The sequence below is a fragment of the Mauremys mutica genome, chromosome 9 (assembly GCF_020497125.1).
Source record: "Mauremys mutica isolate MM-2020 ecotype Southern chromosome 9, ASM2049712v1, whole genome shotgun sequence".
Lineage (NCBI taxonomy): Eukaryota > Metazoa > Chordata > Testudines > Geoemydidae > Mauremys > Mauremys mutica.
In genome coordinates, this window is record NC_059080.1 from 106,397,519 (window position 1) to 106,417,249 (window position 19,731).

The 19,731-nt window shown below is 46.6% G+C and overlaps 1 protein-coding gene across 1 annotated transcript in view; it reads left to right on the top strand.

The window, feature by feature from the left end:
* The window catches only part of LOC123376864 (ephexin-1-like), a gene marked incomplete at its 3' end in the record, with an annotated part of 71,261 nt that overhangs the window by 16,394 nt on the left and 35,136 nt on the right, over window positions 1-19,731 (top strand). The window contains exon 2 of the mRNA XM_045029105.1: window positions 11,305-11,653. Coding sequence (XP_044885040.1) covers window positions 11,377-11,653 — 277 coding nt within the window. The remainder of the gene's footprint in view (window positions 1-11,304; window positions 11,654-19,731) is intronic.

A 19,731-nucleotide genomic window follows, 5' to 3' on the forward strand; every position in this document is an offset into this window, starting at 1 on the left:
CTCCTCCTGGCTTGCATTAACCCCTTTTCAGCTCTCCCACTGCAAGAGAGTTTTGTACCCCATCCTTTAACTGTATGTATATGTGTAGTCTCATTCTGTCACTGGCTTCTGAAGTCATTGGGACAACTCGTGAGCACAGGTAAACACACATGTTTGCACAATCGGGGTCTTTGACTATTAATTTTGGATTTAGAGTTGTTATATTCATTTTGAGTTAAACATAAGGGCTTCTCTACCTGGTGATTTAGTGCACAGCAAGCCAGGGTGTGAATCTACAGGGCTTGAGCCTGCCACACATTACCTGGCTATGTGGACCCTGCTACTGTGCACTAGAAGTTCCGTAGTGAGCTCTGACATCAAAGCACAGTGCACTAGGGAACTTTTGGTGTATGGCAGCAATGCCCACACAGTCAGTTAGTGCCTGGAGCGCTGTAGATGCACACACAAGCTTGCCATGCACTAAATCGCTGTGTAGACAAGTCCTAATTATATCAGAATTCCAGATTAATTAAAAATACTCTTCAGAAACCAATGGAAATAAACTCTGGCTGCTTTAAAATATTACAGCAAAAATTAATACTGCACGTGCCTCTTGGCAAAGGTATTTCTCAAGAGTTTTCTTTTTTTGCAATCTGCCTTAAACAACCCATCTCTCAAATCCTCCAAAGGCACTTTCACAGTTGCACCGCTAGAAGACCTGAGATTTTTGAAGCAGTCCTGAGGGCATGAGAAATCCCCAAAAAGCTGAGTTTCAGGCCAAAAGCTTGAGATTGCGATGTGCTATATATGTTTATGGATTTGATTACTATATTCTTGCCTGTACCTGTTGGGTATGCGCATCAGACAATGTGACAAGGAGTCTCTATGACAGTGTCCCGCAGAGAATAAGTCTATAGTATCAGACTACAGCAATGCCTGTTATTTCCTACATCAGGGAGTCTCTGCACAGCATGGCTGGTGGGGGGAAGAAACTAACCTGTTTCTAAGCAATGAACTAGAGTCATCGTTTCTCTTCTAAACTCATCAGCAACAACTGTACAATTTTGTTGAATCAAGTACTTTTTATAAAAAAAAGTTTGTATAACTGACCTATTCAGTACAGTGAACAAAAATATTTATAAAGCAATAAACCCTTCAGCAACCAGACACGTCTCATCTGACTGCAGCTCCCACACCACAAGGAAGATTAGGCTGGTAGGCAGCTGCCTCTACCCAAAAGTCTGCCTCATCTTACTTCCATTCCCAGACCACAAGAGGTTAGGACAACTGGCCTACACTGGGATCAAGCAAAGGGTATAAAAAAGCCAGAGAACCGATAGCCATGCTGTTCGATCTCAAGAGATCTCCAAAGTTAAACAAGGCTGGTCACGGGCAGTACTTGAAACGGGAGAATTCCAACAAAACAGAGTCCCAGCAGAAAGTGGTGTCGGTGGTTACTGGGAGGGGCACTCTTCCCCAAATGTCAGTACTAAATTAATGGTCCAGCATGGTGTTAAGAGGACCATAGTCTTGGAGGTGACATCTTTTGGGTGAGAGACAGAGGCAAGGTCCTCACCATCTGCAGACACTGAAACATGCTCTGTGATTTGCAAGAGTATCAAAGGAAGGAGGGAGTTAAAATTTCCCCAGGAGACTGTGGCTAACTGGTGAATTCATTCACAGCAGGTCTAGAAACACTACAGCAGTGAAAAGGCTGGCAGCTATCAGCACTTGGCTTACACTAGCACTCCCACCTGCTCCCCACCGTTGTTATCACCAGTCGTAAAATATAAAAGTAAAATCCCCTTATAATGTAGCTGCCACTACCTAGAATGACTGATCTTTCATGGGATAACACAAATGCCTGAGCAAATGGGGTGAAGAGATCCACCATCACTGAAATACGCCTGCTGCCTCAGGTTTGAGGGTCAAAAAGTCCACACAGATTATTTCCATTGAAAATATACACAAATACATAAGAACAGCCATACTGGGTCAGACCAAAGGTCCATCAAGCCCAGTATCCTGTCCTCTGACAGTGGCCAATGGCAAGTGCCCCAAAGGGAATGAACAGACAGGTTATCATCAAGTGATCCATGCCTTGTCACCCAATCCCAGCTTCTGGCAAACAGAGGCTAGGACACCATTCCTGCACTTCCTGGCTAATAGCCATCGATGGACCTATCTTCCATGAATCTATCTAGCTCCCTTTTGAACCCTGTTATAGTATTGGCCTTCACAACACCCTCTGGCAAGGAGTCCCAGAGGTTGACAGTGTGTTGCGTGAAAAAATACTTTGTGTTTGTTTTAAACCTGCTACCTATTAATTTCATTTGGTGACCCCTTGTCCTTGTATTATGAGAAGGAGTAAATAACACTTCCTTATTTATTTTCTCTATACCACTCATGATTTTATAGACCTTTATCATATCCCCCCTTAGTTGTCTCTTTTCCAAGCTGAAAAGTCCCAGTCTTATTAATCTCTCCTCATATGGAAGCAGTTCTATCCCCTAATCATTTTTGTTGCCCTTTTCTGAACCTTTTCCAATATATCTTTTTTGAGATGGGGCGACCACATCTGTACGCGGTGTTCAAGGTGTGGGCGTACCATAGAGTTATATAGAGACAATATGATATTGTCTGTCTAATTATCTATCCCTTTCTTGATGATTCCCAACATTCTGTTCGCTTTTTTGACTGCTACTGCACATTGAGTGGATGATTTCAGAGAACTATCCACAATGACTCCAAGATCTCTTTCTTGAGTGGCAACAGCTAATTTAGACCCCATCATTGTATATGTATAGTTAGGATTATGTTTTCCAATGTGCATTACTTTGCATTTATCAACATGAAATTTCATCTGCCATTTTGTTGCCCAGGCATCCAGTTTTGTGAGATCCTTTTGTAGCTCTTCGCGGTCTGCCTGGGACTTAACTATCTTGAGTAGTTTTGTATCATCTGCAAATTTTGCTAGCTCACTGTTACGTTAAATAGAACTGGGCTCAGTACAGATCCCTGGGGGACACCACTATTTACCTCTCTCCATTCGCAGAACGGACCATTTATTCCTACCCTTTGTTTCCTATCTTTTAACCAGTTACCAATCCATGAGTGAACCTTCCCTCTTATCCCATGACTGATTATTTTGCTTAAGAGCCTTTGGTGAGCCAGCTGGTCTTTATACTGGTCGGGCCAGCTGGCCTTTCATCTTTCATGTACTGATGCTGGTATTATGCTTATTTCTTGTATTTAGCTTCAACATCTCTGGCTTTATGTAGCAGATAAAAAAGTACTATGCTTGGGACAAATCCAATTCCCAGAACTAGTCTGATCATGCAGCCCCATAGTCTGCTCCCATTGTGCACTAGGTACTAGCTGTTAATTCACCACCATCTTTGAGTCCACAGAGGGTCCCCTGGCTTTCAAATATAAACAGTTCCACTCCCTTAGAAGCAACCACAGCTACCTCCTTCCCCCACACATCCATGACTGACTTTTCTTCCAGGAATCTTATCAATTCTTAAGGTTATGACCAGTTTCTGGAGCTTTGTCTAACACGCCAAGTTCAGCCAACTCTCATACAACAGCATCTCCATCACAGAGTAAAGCTTCTGCCCGAGCAAATTCTTCACACTCTAAATTCTCTCTCGAGTCACAAGGAAAATCTTTAGTACTGCTTTACATGCAGCATTTGTCCACATCATCTTTATTTGCTCTGTCTTTTTTTATTATGATTATTATTATTTTAAATAAATAGCCTCCTATTCTCCCAGAGCTTGCCCTTTGGGCCTGTAAACCAGCATATCTGTCTGTAGGATAAACTCAAGTATTTCAGCAAAAAACAACAAGGAGTCCTTGTGGCACCTTAGAGGCTAACAAATTTATTTTGGCATAAGCTTTTGTGGGCTAAACCCCACTTCATCAGACGCATGGAGTGAAAAATACAGTAGCAGGTATAAATATACAGCACATGAAAAGATGGGAGTTGCCTTGCCAAGTGTGGGGGGGAGGTCAGTGCTAACGAGGCCAATTCAATTAGGGTGGATGTGGCCCATTCCCAACGGTTGACAAGAAGGTGTGAGTATCAGAGGGAAAATTACTTTTTGTAGTGACCCAGCCACTCCCAGTCTTTATTCAGGCCTAATTTGATGGTGTCAAGTTTGCAAATTAATTCCAGCTCTGCAGTTTCTTATTGAAGTCTGTTTTTGAAATTTTTTTGTTGAATAATGGCCACTTTTAAGTCTATTATTGAGTGAGAGACTGAAGTGCTCTCCTACTGGTTTTTGAATGTTACAATTCTTGATGTCAGATTTGTGTCCATTTATTCTTTTGCATAGAGACTGTCCAGTTTGGCCAATGTACATGGCAGAGGGGCTTTGCTGGCACCTGATGGCATATATCACATTGGTAGATGTGCAGGTGAATGAGCCCCTGATGATGTGGCTGATGTGGTTGGGTCCTATGATAGTGTCCCTTGAATAGATATGCGGACAGAGTTGGCAACGGGGTTTGTTGCAGGGATTGGTTCCTGGGTTAGTTTTTCTGTTTCCTTGTTGGTTTTGTTGATACAGACTAACCTGGCTACCCCTCTGAAACCTGTCAAGTATTTCAATGACAATGCACCTAGGTAGTGATTTGTAGTGGCACCCAATTTCAGTGTGGTCTGTAGGTGTGTGTTGGTAGTGGGTCTTAAGAACAGACCCTCAATATATTGCTTTTCAGGGACAAATCCCCAGACTCTAGGACAAATTCTGAATGTCTCCAGAGAATTCAAGAGTTTGCCTTGGTTCACAGAATTGGCTTGACTCATTCATTCACTATTCTACTAGCAATAAGGCTGTTGGATGGCAAATACCAAATGAGAAAATTATTGTTGCAAATTGAGTACACACTGTTTATACTCCAGCAAATAACATCTGTTAATGCTCTTTGGGTTAGAATATCTACATGGGAATTGAAAGTATCACCTCCATATTTAACAGCCCTTCATGAACTCATCACATTCACAGGAGACTGTTACAAAACTACTAGAATTTTCTGAGGGTATCAGCAAACATGTGGACAAGGGGGAATCCAGGGGATATAATGTACTTCAGGGGGGTCTCAAACTGGGGGTTGGGACCCCCTCAGGGGGTTGCAAGATTATTACATGGAGGGTCACGAGCTGTCAGCCTCCACCCCAAACCCCGCTTTGCCTCCAGCATTTATAATGATGTTAAATATATAAAAAATTACTAATTTATTGGGGGGGGGTTCACACTCTGAGGCTTGCTATGTGAAAGGGGTCACCAGTACAAAAGTTTGAGTGCCACTGATGTATTGGACTTTCAAAAAGCCTTTGACAAGGTTCCTCACCAAAGGCTCTTAAGTAAAGTAGGCACTCATGAGATAAGAGGAAAGGTCCTTTCATGGAAACAAAGGGTAGGAATAAATGGTCAGTTTTCACAGTGCAGCAAGGTAAATAGTGGTGTCCCCCAAGGATCTGGACTGGGATCAGTGCTGTTCAACATATTCATAAATGATCTGGAAAAACGGGGTAAGCAGTGAGGTCAAAGTTTGCAGATGATACAAAAATTACTCAAGATACTTAAGTCCAAAACTCACTGAAGAGTTACAAAGGGATCTCACAAAACTGGGTGACTAGACAACAAAATGGCAGATTAAATTGAATATTGATAAATGCAAAGTAATGCATATTGGAAACCATAATGCCAACTATACATACAAAGTGATGAGGTATAAATTAGTTGTTACCATTCAAGAAAGAGATCTGAGAGCCATTGTGGATAGTTCTCCAGAAACATCTGCTCAGCAGTCAAAAAGGGTAACAGAATGTTAGGATCCATTAAGAAAAGGATAAATAAGACAGAAATCATAACAACTATATAAATCCATGATACACCCACACCTCAGCTATAACATACAATCCTGTCACCCCATCTCAAAAAAGATACTGAATTGGAAAAGGTACAGAGAAAGGCAACAAAAATGATTACAGGTATGGAACAGCTTCCATATGAGGAGAGTTTAAAAAGGCGAGGACTGTTCAGATTAGAACAGAGACAACTAAGGGGGGGATATGATTAGAGGTTTATAAAACCATAAATGACATGGAGAAAAATGAATAAGGAACTGTGATTTACCCTTTCACATAAACACAAAAACCAGGGATCACCAAATGGAAAGAATAGGCAGCAGGTTTAAAACAAATATAAGGAAGTACTTCTTCATACAAACTCTCAGTCAATCGGTGGAACTCATTGCCTGAGGATGTTGTGAAGGTCAAAAGTATAACTGGGTTAAAAATAATTAGATAAGTTCATGGAGGATAGGTTCATCAGTGACTATTAGCCAGACCATCAGGACACAACCCTATGTTTTGGGGGGCCCTAAACCTTTGGCTGTCAGAAGCTGGGAATGGACGACAGTGGATGGATCAGTGGGCACCAACCACTGTCAGAAGATAGGATATTGGACTAGATGGACCCATTGGTCTGACCCAGTATGGTCATTCTTATGTTCTAATAGTTTCAGCTATTCAGATGGTTAAATTTCCCACAAATCATGAAAATCCTGCTCTCCTCCACTGTGCTCATTTCTGTCCAGACACCATTGGGGGGTGGCTCTTAGCCTATCAATGACTCATCTGTTCAGTCTGGACACCATTCACTCCCATTGGGGAGGGAGAGGGGGGAAGTGCCTCTTGCAGAAATAACATTAATTGCTTTGTTTCTTTTTTCCCCCAACATCAAACATGTTTAATAAGAATGTAGCTGCACCTTTGAACAATCTATGTCAGTAAGATTCACCTAGTCATGCAACATCTAATTCTGTACAAGCCTCCTTTCTTTAAGCACAAGAAGGACATCTGTGTGCTTTCAGCAGGTAACTGAAAGGAATGAGAAGTCACACACACAAGGGCCTCCTCATTTCTATAAGTATTTCCTCTGGAGACTTGGATGCAGTGGAAATTATCCCACTGTGGCTAATGACCCCTCTGAAGACTCCAACCCATTGTTTATGAAGAAACAATCCAGTTATCATTTGTTACACACTGACAATGATTTCAGCACCAGTATAGGACGCGAGAGAGTGTCTGCCTCAAGGTGCTCACAATCTAGGCAGGTGAGACAAAGGGCAAAGCACAGAGGGATTTTGGTTTAAATGCTATAGTTACTGACTTATTTGTGGGGGACATCATGGCAAAAGCAAGTCTATGGGGGGAGATGCGACTGAGGAGTGGGTGGTGGTTTGGAGAGCAGGGTTGTGAGGGCAGGCTAAGCTTGATCTGTCTCCTATTCAAGTCAATGAAAAAAACAAACAAAGAAAAAAAACAACCTTCCAGTAACTTTAATAATGCAGGATCAAGCCCTCTTTGTACTGGTTTGGGGAGGAAACATGGGAAAAGGGGGCAGTAATAGCATCTCCCTTCTTTGTGCTCTCCCCTATTCCATTCTACTAAGCCATGGGAAGTCATACACTCAGTGAGTCTCTTCACCTCAGAGTCATTTAAATACCCCAAATTAACAAACATTTATTGTCAATACATGTCCTATTTAAATGTAAACACCCAAGAACAGTCCAAACCAAATCCCAGCTCCAAACGCCCCTGAACTTCAGGGAAGTTTGGATCAGAATCAAACTTTGTGGCTGGCCTGTATATCTGTAATGGGCTGAACAGATCCAAACCTTATGGCTCACACTAAGAGAGCAAAAGTGAACCTTCTCACCTGCACACACTAACAAACCGCTGTGAGGACTGTCCCAGAAGCCGGCTGTTAAATATTTATAGCTCGGTGGTACAGAATTTAACTTGACCTTTTGGTGTCACAAGTTGTTGTGCCTATTTCTGAGTGAGCCCAGAGTTATGCCACCTGTCTCTTTCCCTTGGCAGCAGCTCATAAAGGAACAGCTCTTCCTAATATCCTATTAGCTCCTTTGGGCCACAGAAAACTGCATGTGCTTAGAGAGCCTCTGTCAGCAGTAACGAGGATTTAGAGAGACAGGGACAAAACACTGAACAGTTAAACAGTTCACTCAATCTTGACCCAGTTTTTGCTGGGGAAGATGGTAGAGTGGTCCCAGCCTCTCCTCCTGTCACCATGCCTCAGTGGGTCACAGCTGAGGATGCCAGATTCAGGACAACTGTTAAGAACTAGGACAGACTCACCCCAAACTGGTGGTTATTCTACCATTAGATATACCGAGCCAGCAACAAAAGTAAACTTCTGTCACATCACACTCGTTAACCAGAAGTAAAAAATGCAGTCTCCTTAGGCAGTCCAGCCCTTGTCTCACCACGCAGACATAAGACTTGATGATGAGTGGTTACTGAAAATGAATGTAATCAAACAAAGGGTTCTTCTGATCTCAAAAGATTAGTCATGTAGCCAGGTCACTATGTAACTCAGATCTTACCCAATAATCAGGCTGTTGCCAATCCTTTAGTAGCTAAAAAATAAACCTTTAGATTTTAAGAGGAAAGAAGTAGAAGAGAGTTAAAATGGTTAATTGATCATATACATACAATCACAGCAAGGTGTGTAGCAGTGATGGAATAAGCTGCTGGTTTGCAAATGTCTCTCTGGAAATTACCCAAACAGCTTGGGGGTCATCAGTCCTTGTTGATAGCTTTCTTGTTAAAAACTAGTCCAGATTTGCAAATTTGACACCATCAGCTCAGGATTAAACAAAGACTGTGAATGGCTAGCCAACTACAAGGGAGGAGAAACTGCTTTTGGTGTTCACACCTCAACTGCTAGAAGAGGGCCTCATCCTCCCTGATTGAATTAACCTCCTTATCTCTAGACTGATTCTTGCCTGCATATTTATACCTGCCTCTGGAAATTTCCACCACATGCATCTGATGAAGTGGGTATTCACCCACGAAAGCTTATGCTCCAATACATCTGTTAGTCTATAAGGTGCCACAGGACTCTTTGTTGCTTAGTCCAGAGAAATGAAGCAGGATATGAAGACAAAATGGAGATGTTTCCAGGTTCTTGTATACCCTCTTCCATGTGGATGGAAATTTACTGTCCCAAACAGCAGGGGCAGCTCTAGCTTTTTTGCCACCCGAAGCACGGCAGTCAGGCGGCTTTCGACGGTGCGCCTGCGGGAGGTCCCCGGTCCCATGGATTCGGCGGCATGCCTGCAGGAGGTCCACCAGTCCTGCGGATTCAGTGTACCTGCCGCTGAATTGCCACCAAATCCGCGGGACCGGCGGACCTCCCGCAGGCAAGCCGCTGAAGGGAGCCTGACTGGCGCCCTTGCAGGGACTGGGAGGGCGCCCCCCGCGGCTTGCCGCCCCAGGCACGTGCTTGGAGCGCTGATGCCTGGAGCCACTGCTGCCAAACAGAGTTCCCAGCACAGTTTGTGGAAAAGTACAGACCCAAGATGGAGTCCAGGGTCACATGAGCAAGTCACATGCCCTTGCATGATTTGATGACTCACAAGGGCAAGCCACTGGCCACTTAGAGGCTAAGGCAGCTGCAGGAAGAGCCATCTGGGCGGAATGAGTTTCTTCTATGGTCCATTGTGAGAGTTAAATTGCCTTTGATAAGCCATCAACACAAAACTGTCTGGCTGCAATGCAAATTTTACCTAATGGCTGTTACCCCAGGATCAAACATATCTGAAATACTGGTACATAATCAATATTCATAACCTTAGATACAAAGATGATACATGCATACAAACAAGATAATCATATTTGATAGACTAACTTTTCCATTGATACCTTACATGGCATATTTTTGTATAAGATGTGTTGCAACAGTAGTAGCAACATTGATATACGTGGTCATATTTCCTCCTCTCCAGCAAAGCACCTCTGAAACCCATAGGAATTAGCAAGAGCTAAAGGCTTAAAAGCTGCTCAGGATCAGCCAGCCTCTTAAGAGTTACAGAGCCCAAGGCACCTTTTGCAAGAGTAGGGGTTACGTCCCCATTTCTGTGGCCCAGCAAATTATCAGAGTGATAAGGGGTAAGAACTACCTGCGATGCTCCATGACTTATCCTTGACATTCATCCTGGGCAATCCCTAGATAGTACCGGGTGTTTGGCTGCTAGAGAGGCTGGTCTGCTTGAGATGCTTCAGAATATAGTCATGTCCATATACAAATCCCATAGCACAAGGGTTGCTGGGGTCCTCCGTGGCAGAATGCTCATGTTTCACTAAAGGAGCATATAAGGAAGCCTTTGGGAAATAAAATCATATTGCATTTGCAATCTTCGTTGTCAAATAACCCTGCCTAGTAGTTTCTCCTCAACACAAATAGTTAGGAACTCTGTGCATGTCTGTATCACAGGAAGGTATGTGTTGTTACTTCCCAATCACTTACTCACATGTCTCACAAGATGCAAGAAAGGGGTCAATTTCTTACATTAAGGGAACCCTATACAGAGGTAAACGGGTATTATAAAGAGGAGGGTGATAAATTGTTCTCCTTAACTACCAAGGACAGTACAAGAAGTAATGGGCTTAAATTGCAGCAAGGGAGACTTAGGAAATGTTTCCTAATGTCTAACTTAACGATCAGGGTAGTTAAGCACTGGAGCAAATTCCCTAGGGAGGTTGTGGAATCCCTGTCATTGTAGGTTTTTAAGAACAGGTTACACAGACACCTGCCGGGGATGGGCTAGATCAGTGGTTCTCAAACTTATTTGATCCTGCCCCCTTCTTTGTGTTTGTAATTATTAGTGCTCCCTCTCCTATGCCCCAGGTGCCCAAACAGCAGCCACCGCTCTCTGGCCACCCAGCTCTGAAGGCAGAGCAGAGAACGGCAGCTGCTGGCTGGGCAATACCATGCCACTCTTACTTCTCCACTGGTGCTGGAGGCAGTGCTGCCTTCAGAGCTGGGCACCTGGCCAGCAGCTGCTGCTCTCCGGCTCCCCAGCTCCGAATGTGCACAGTAAGTTTCCCCTAAAGCTTCTCATACACACTCCAGAATATATTCCATGGCCCCCAAGGGTGAGCATCCCCCAGTTTGAGAGCCTCTAGTCCTGACTCATGATTCTATGACACTACCCAGTAAAGTTTCCATTTTTAAATAATTTGTTCTGAATAACAAACTCATTGTACCAAGATTGTGATGTTTGTATCATATGGGATGATGATGTGCTAGTCCAAATTAATGTTCAGGACACTTCAAGAAGGCTTGGAAGATGTGGGAAGACCCCCTTAATCACAATGGACCAAAATAAATAAATAAACCAAGGCAGGCGGCAAACGCTATCATCATAGATGGATGGTGCACTCTGATTTCGGAATTAAGTGGAACTTTCTCTGTTTTTTGTTTGCTTGTGTTTCTGATTCTAAAGCAGAGAGATCTGATGGAGTCTATGGAGGTTACAGGTCTGCTGCCGTTCTGTTCCTAAACGATATCTGTTGTCATGGAGACAGAAGAACTGGAAGAGGTGGAAAGGCATTGCAGAAAAGCAACCAGTGGTGTCAAAAAAGGCAGTTCTCAGCAGACAGCCTCACAGCCTGGTATGAATTCTGAGGATGAGGAGAAGTCAGAGGGTGCTGACCATGTGACCCAGGACAGTGAGTCACAGATTCACTACATTCCCATTCAAAGAAATTCCAAGTATTATCGGTCCATGAGGCTACGGACCAGACAGAAAGAGAGGAATAACAGAGAGGGAATGAATGCTAGGCATCCTGTAGGTGAGTACCAGACCCAGAAGTCACTTCTCTTCCTTTTTCCACTGCAATTGGGAATGATGGGAAGAGAGGGAGCAGGCCAGTGGGGTGGGAGCTCCTGATAGATCAACACTAGAGAAAGTGGGGGATTCCAGAACTCTTGTTTGAGCACCAGCCCTTGCCCGAGCACCAGCCCTTGCCCATCTTCCACAACAGGAGTTTCAGTGCCAATAGATTACTAGTAGCTAGACTGGAACTGCCAAATAGCTGATTCTTTAAACACGTTCTCATTGCAGAGAACCTGAGCAGGCTTGGAACCCATGTTCTGCCTCTCAGCAGGGGGAGGAGAGGGGGGGAGAGAAATGTTTAAGCAGGGAAGGCCACATAGCAAGCAAGGAGGGAGCCAGTTCACAGGATCACACAGTGAGGACGGAGTGGAGAAAGCGAGACCTGTACAAAAGAAGAACTGTGCAGAGCATTGGGGAAAATCAACAGAGTGAACAGGAAGGCAGAGTGGCAGAAGAGCACACTGCCCCATCCCCAGCAAGTGAGCCATGCTTCCCCTGCCAGCATAATGGTCATTTCCCACACCACCCAGGGGCGGCTCTACGAATTCCGCTGCTCCAAGCAGGGCGGCGCGCTGCGCTGCTCGCGCTGCCGGGCGCCGGGGGACCTCCCGCAGACGTGCCGCTGGTCCCGCGCCTACGGTGGAGCTTCCGCAGTCATGCCTGCGGGAGGTCCACACGAGCCGCGGGACCAGCGCACCCGCCACAGTCATGCCTGCAGGAGGTCCAGTCGTCCCGCGGCTCCGTTGGACCTCCCGCAGGCATGACTGCAGAAGGTCCGCCGGACCCGCCTGCCACCCTCCTGTTAAAATGCCGCCCCACGCGCGTGCTTGGCGCGCTGGGGTCTGGAGCCGGCCCTGACACCACCTGTGGCAAACCCAGGACAAATGGCTACAAAGGGAGGGGTAGTAATTAGTCCCAGAGGGTTAAAAGGCCTCACCATATCCACTGAGGGGAGATAGCCATGGGGAAATAAGGTTCAGCTGGAACAGGGGTTACCAGGGAACTAATTAGGTTCAGCTGTGTTGGGGACTTTAACCCCGACAGCGAAATTCGTTGTCTGTTCACAGAGAGACAGGCAACACCAGCAAGGTCCGATCAAAAGCCCTTTATTGACAAGTGCACGCATCAACAAAGGGCCGCTCGTCTCCAGTGAGAACCAGCAGCACTTTTCAGCTTAGTATTAGCCTATATAGACAGTTTTATTACGTCATACATCACTCACTTGAGCAAAACCCACCCCCCTTTGTTTAACAACTTAAAACTAGACACTTTTAATATACACACATGCCTAGACTTTATGTCTACAACTTTAGATTATTAATTATATCTTAACAACACCCAAAAGTTAGAAATACAGGGGAGTTTTTAAACAAACCTATAACTCAACCAAAAAGTTAGAATCTGAACCGTGGGATGCTAGAGTTTCTTATCAGCTCTTCAAACACTGTCCTTAGCACAGCTAATGGTATGCCAGCAATGCAATCCCTGGTTTATCTCAGGCTTATCTCACGTTTTCCAGGGCTCTGTAAAACAATGCTGCTTCTCAGTACTTTTCCACTCTGGGATTACCCAGAAACCTCTTTTAGCCTGACTTTAGTCAGGTTGGCATAACTGTTTTGCCTGCTATATTTTCATTCAGGCCTAACAGCTGGCCCCAACTACTGGAGACCTTTTTAAACCCTCCCTGGTGTGGAAGCAGGAGGGAGAGTGAGAGAAGCAGAGAAGCTGCCAGCAAGTTAGGTGCAGCAAGGCTCTGAACCCTTCCAGCAAGGAAGGCTGCACTCTGTCCCCAGAAGGGGAGAAAACCAGCACAAGGGACTGACTGAGGGAAGGATCAGCCAGACCCTGTGCTACTGGGAAGGATTTGCTTTGCCCAAGCCAGTATCTCCAAGGCTAAAAAGGACTGAGCCTGCTGAGGAGAAGCAGGTACTTTGCCACACGTGGTGTCAGGGGTGGGATGTGATAGTGAGTGAGGCTCTGTGGCAAGCCATCTCAGGGCAAGGTAAATATCACACACACACACACACACACACACACACACACACACACACAAAGGAGGATGTAGTGAAGGCATTGATACAGGCCACTGCGGCTCAACAAGAGGCTACCAGAGTACAGGTGGCGGCCCAGCAAGAGTCAGTACGTGTCCAACAGGAGACAAACCAGTTGATGATGAACCAGGCGGCCCAAGATTGAGCCACCTTGAATGAAGTAGTGAACCAGTTGAAAGCCCTGACCACGCTGATACACAGGGCCCAGGGGACCCGGCCGCTACAGGCGAGCAACTATTTACAGAAGATGACAACAGATGACGATATAAAGGCATATCTCCTTGCATCTAGAGGACGGCCCTGTGGGAGGCCTGGCCCCAAGACCAGTGGGCAGGCCTCCTGGCTCCATTCCTGTGTGGGGAGGCCCAGAAGGCCTACTTCGACATGACCACAGAAGCAGCTATGGATTACCCCCAGCTGAAGGCAGAAATCCTGGCGAGGTCAGGCGTGACGCTGGCCACAAGGGCCCAGCGCTTCCATGAGTGGAAGTACCGGGATGACAAAGCACTGAGGTCCCAGCTATTTGACTTGATCCACCTCGCCCGGAAGTGGCTCTGCCCTGACACTCTAATGCCCAAATCTAGGAGAGCCTATGCAATGTGAACTGGGAGATATAGGGGGACCATGTGATCTAATAAGTCTAGTCAGGGTTGCGATGATCCCTCATAGATACACTAGGCCCATTAAGATGAATGGTATAGAGACGACAGCATTAATAGACTCGGGAAGTGCAATCACGTTAGTCTCGGGGAAGCTGGTTAGGCAGGACCAACTATCCCGGGCCAAATGCTTGGGAATATCCTGTGTGCATGGGGATGTCAACTATTATCCAACCATCCCCGTAAGAATAGAAGTTCTCGGAAACCCCACTAAGTTGATGGTGGGAGTAGTTCCGAAACTCTCCTACCCTGTCCTTATCGGACAAGACTTCCCAGGGTTTGATAGCCTACTCCCCGGGGGCGAGGTAGAAGAAAATAATGACCCTGGGACCCAGGGTGTGGCCCAGATAGCTGACCCTCCCCCAGCCTTCCATGAGTTTAGCCAGAATTTGTTCTCCCTGCTGGGGAAGTCCAGGAAGACTCGGAGGGAACGGAGGGTGGATAAAAGGAGGGGGACGAGGATCCTGACCCAGTACCAGAAGTGTATGCTGGCAGGGGAAAGAAGGGCCTCAACTGACAGTGGGACTGGGTCGGCCATCAACAACCCTATCGTTGGACCTGGTTCCCCAGGGCCTTTCCCCCGAGGGGGAGATGGAGGTAGATCTCCCAGAATTTGGACAAATGGGGACCGCACTCAGGAATTTTGGTCAGGATCCGGCCAATGATCCCATATACCACAATATTCATAAAGAAGTAGTTGAAGTAAATGGGGGTCCCCGAGGAGGGGAGAGTTAAGGGCCCAGGGCCATATTATTTGATTAAGAAGGATCTGCTATATAGAGTAGTCCGGGTCCAAGAGCAAATCATAGAACAACTCTTGGTCCCCCGGAAGCATCAGAGGGCTGTATGGATCTGGCCCACAGTCATCTGTTCGGGGCCCATCTAGGGGTAGATAAGACCCTTGATCAGATTCTACAGAGGTTTTTTTGGCCTGGCATTTATGCGGCAGTCTGGCAATATTGTACCTCCTGTCCGGAATGCCAGATTTATGGGCCCCGACCACACTTAAGGGCCCCTCTGGTACTTCTGCCAATTATCGAGGTCCCATTTGAGCGAATAGCTATGGACATAGTAGGGCCATTGGAGAAGTCAGCCCGGGGCCATCAGTACATTCTGGTAGTACTAGATTATGCCACCCGATACCCCGAGGCCATACCCCTATGGAATACTATGTCCAAGGCCATAGCCAAAGAATTAGTCCAGATTTTTTCCAGAGTAGGAATATCTGAGGAGATCCTGACGGATCAAGGGACCCCCTTTGTGTCTAAGCTGATGAAGGACCTGTGTACAATGCTCCACATATGGACCCTTAGAACATCGGTCTACCATCCCCAGACCAATGGCCTTGTTGAACGTTTTAATAGGACATTGAAAAACATGTTACGGAAAGTGATTAGTCATGATGGGAAAGACTGGGACACTCTGCTGCCTTACGTGCTGTTTGCCATACGGGAGGTTCCTCAGGCTTCCAGTGGATTCTCCCTCTTCGAGCTGTTATATGGTCGCCACCCCAGGGGCATACTGGACCTGGCTAAAGAAGACTGGGAAGAACAGCCGAACCCGGGGAGAAACGTTGTTGAACATGTGCTGCAGATGAAAGACAGAATAGCCCAAGTAGCCCCCCTTGTGCACAAACACATGGAGAAGGCCCAAGGGGCACAACAAACTTACTACAATCGCCAAGCAACGACCCGGAAGTTCCAGGTGGGGGACCGGGTGATGGTGCTCATACCCACAGTGGAGAGCAAGCTCCTGGCCAGGTGGCAGGGGCCATATGAGGTAATAGAAGCTATAGGAGAAGTCGTCGGGTCGCCGGAAGCTGGAGCAGATCTACCATATAAATCTGCTGAAACCTTGGCAGGATAGAAAAGCTCCAGTGGTTGTGCTGGGGGCACCATCCTTTAAAAGCAACCAGCCCAATGTGGTGGGAATATCCCCAGAGTTGATTCCGGAAGAACGATCAGAAGTGATCAACCTGATCAAATGCAACCAGGATGTGTTCTCGGAAAAGCCAGGCAGGACTACTGAGGTTCACCAGCACATCTTCACAGAGCCTGGAGTGAAGGTGAACGTCAAGCCATACCGGATCCCGGAGGCCAAGAGAGAAGAGATTAGGAAAGAGGTCAGGAAGATGCTGGCCTTAGGAGTCATCGAAGAATCTCATTCAATGGTCCAGTCCCGTGGTTTTAGTGCCTAAGACGGATGGCAGTATGAGGTTCTGCAATGACTTCCACAAGCTGAATGAGGTGTCCCAATTTGATGCGTACTCTATATCCAGGATAGATGAGCTGATTGACAGATTGGGAAAGGCACGGTTTATGTCTACCCTTGACCTTACCAAGGGCTATTGGCAGGTCCCCCTGGCCAAGGCCGACAAGGAGAAGACAGCCTTTGCAACTCCAGAAAGACTATATCAGTACACTGTTCTCTCCTTTGGGTTGCATGGGGCCCCCGCTACTTTCCAATGGCTAATGGACAAACTGTTACAACCCCATGGAAAATTTGCGGCAGCCTATCTCGACGACGTCATCATATATAGCCCCGACTGGGAGACGCACATGGAGAAGGTAGAAGCAGTCCTGGACACCCTGAGGAAGGTAGGACTGACTGCAAATCCCTCCAAATGGTCGATCGGGTTAGCTGAGGCCAAGTACCTTGGGTATATAGTGAGGAGGGGCTTGGTGAAGCCCCAGCTCAACAAGTTAGAAGCTATACAGAAGTGGCCCCGACCACTCTGGAAAAAACAGTTCGGAGCATTCCTGGGACTAGTGGGGTACTATAGGCAGTTCATTCCCCACTTCACCACGAGGGCATGCCCATTAACGGACCTAACCAAAGCTCGGGGCCCAGACATAGTAAAATGGTCTGCTGCAGCCAAAGCTGCTTTTGCAGATCTGAGGACGGCCCTCTGCACAGACCCCATACTAGTAGCCCCAGACTGGGGGAAGGAGTTTACCCTACAAACAGACGCCTCTGAAGTAGGGCTGGGTGCAGTGCTTTCACAAATGGTCGGAGATGACGAACACCTCGTCCTCTTCCTCAGTAGGAAGCTTCTACTAGGGGACGGAAATATGCCATAGTGGAGAAGGAATGCCTGGCAGTAAAATGGGCCATAAAGCCTCCACTACTATCTACGTGGACGGAGGTTTACCCTTGTCACAGACCATGCCCCTTTGTAATAGGTGCACCAAAACAAGGACAAAAACGCAAGAGTAACAAAATGGTTTCTGTCACTTCACCCCTTCCACTTCACAGTAAGACATAGGTCTGGAACCAACAAAGCAATGTGGATGGCCTCTCGAGGGTGCACTGCTTTCCGACCCAAGTAGCCCAACCCCTTAGTGTTGAGCCGGGGGGGGGGCAATATGTGGCAAACCCAGGACAAATGGCTACAAAGGGAGGGGTAGTAATTAGTCCCAGGGGGTTAAAAGGCCTCACCCTATCCACTGAGGGGAGATAGCCATGGGGAAATAAGGTTCAGCTGGAACAGGGGTTACCAGAGAACTAATTAGGTTCAGCTGGCCCCCAACTACTGGAGACCTTTTTAAACCCTCCCTGGTGTGGAAGCAGGAGGGAGAGTGAGAGAAGCAGAGAAGCTGCCAGCAAGTTAGGTGCAGCAAGGCTCTGAACCCTTCCAGCAAGGAAGGCTGCACTCTGTCCCCAGAAGGGGAGAAAACCAGCACAAGGGACTGACTGAGGGAAGGATCAGCCAGACCCTGTGCTACTGGGAAGGATTTGCTTTGCCCAAGCCGGTGTCTCCAAGGCTAAAAAGGACTGAGCCTGCTGAGGAGAAGTAGGTACTTTGCCACACCCCAAACAGAGGCCTGGGGTATTCTTTCCAGAAAGTGGGCATCTTCGGCTTTCCCAGCCAAGGGGCCCACCTGACTCAGCAAAAGGGCTCATTCTGCCCTGCACAGAATGTGTCCAAGGAAAGTTCCTTCCCTTCTCCAAGTCAGCTTATGAGCAGACAGCACAAGAGCAAGGAGCTGCTGCTTAATATTCTGCTACTGTTCTCAATGAGGTTCCTGGACAGACTGTCTGTATCCAACGCAGACCTCACATCCACCCTGTCAGTACAGCAGCAGAACGAGCTCAGAGTGGCTCTCTCTGCATCTCCTGCTTACCCACCACCACGTCACTGCAGCAGAACCAGCTCAGAGGGGGGCATTGCTCCTGCAGACCCATAACATCATTGCGCCGGACCAGTGTATAGAGTGGCATCTCTTCTGTTTCACCACAGCACCACTGCAGAAGGACGAGCTCAGAGCAATGCTGCTGTATTACGTGCCCACTACAGCATAAGTGCAGTCTTACCTGCTTGGAGTACTGCTTCTCTGCATGCCCACTGTGTCATTCCATCGCTGCAGTAGGAGCCGCTCAGAACGGGGCTTTTCTCCTGCACGCCTGCAGCAATAGTTCAACAGGGTCATTCAGAGCAATGTCTCTCTTCACCAGGCAATGCAGCAGGATTTGCTAGGAGCAATACTTCTCTCCCCTGCATCACTGTAGCAAGCCCAGCCCTGAGCTATAGTTTCTCCAGTCAATTGGGATGACATAAGCAGCTCTCCTACTTCTCCTTCACCAAGACGGATGCCATTCTCTCACAGCAACTGGGCAGCGTATGCTTTGACACAAGCCTGTCTCATAACAGGAACCTCTTCTCACAGCATTTGCTGAAGTACCTGGAAACAAGGAATGGGTGAGCTCTTTTATCTTAACTTCAAACCCACTTGAATAGCACAAAGTCCAAAAGTTTGACTCAAATGTTAATCTGTTCACATTCCACTAAGGAAAGACTCTGAAACAAAGAAGAAGAGAAAGTAAGAGAAATCTAGTGAAAAAAGTAGGATGGAATACAGAACAGGAAGAAAAATCCAGTTTGAAAGCAAGAAGTGAGAGCAGAGAATGGGAGTGAGAGAAAAACAAACAAAGAAAACTAAACCCAGCATAGACAATGGCCTAGTTTTGGGGGTGATCCTAAGAGACAACATAAGTTTTCCTTTAGCTAGCAAAAGAGGTTGGATTTTGTAACCAAGCTCCTCTGGCAGGGGAAGAGCATTTAAAGGAGAGGAAAGAAAGGCATGAGAACTCAAGCTAGTTTTGTGAACCCCCAGAAACTGTGCCACAGGTTAGCAAAACCTTGGACTTCAGCCATTCCTTATGGAGACCCAGTGGCATCAACCAGGAGGGCATCTCTGAAACATGCTTCATTTAGGGCCCGGACCTGCACTCACTGAAGAGTGAGAGTTTTGCTACTGATTTAAAGTGGGAGCAGGATTAGGATTTAATGCAAAGTAAATCTAATAGAAAATATCCAGCCCCCA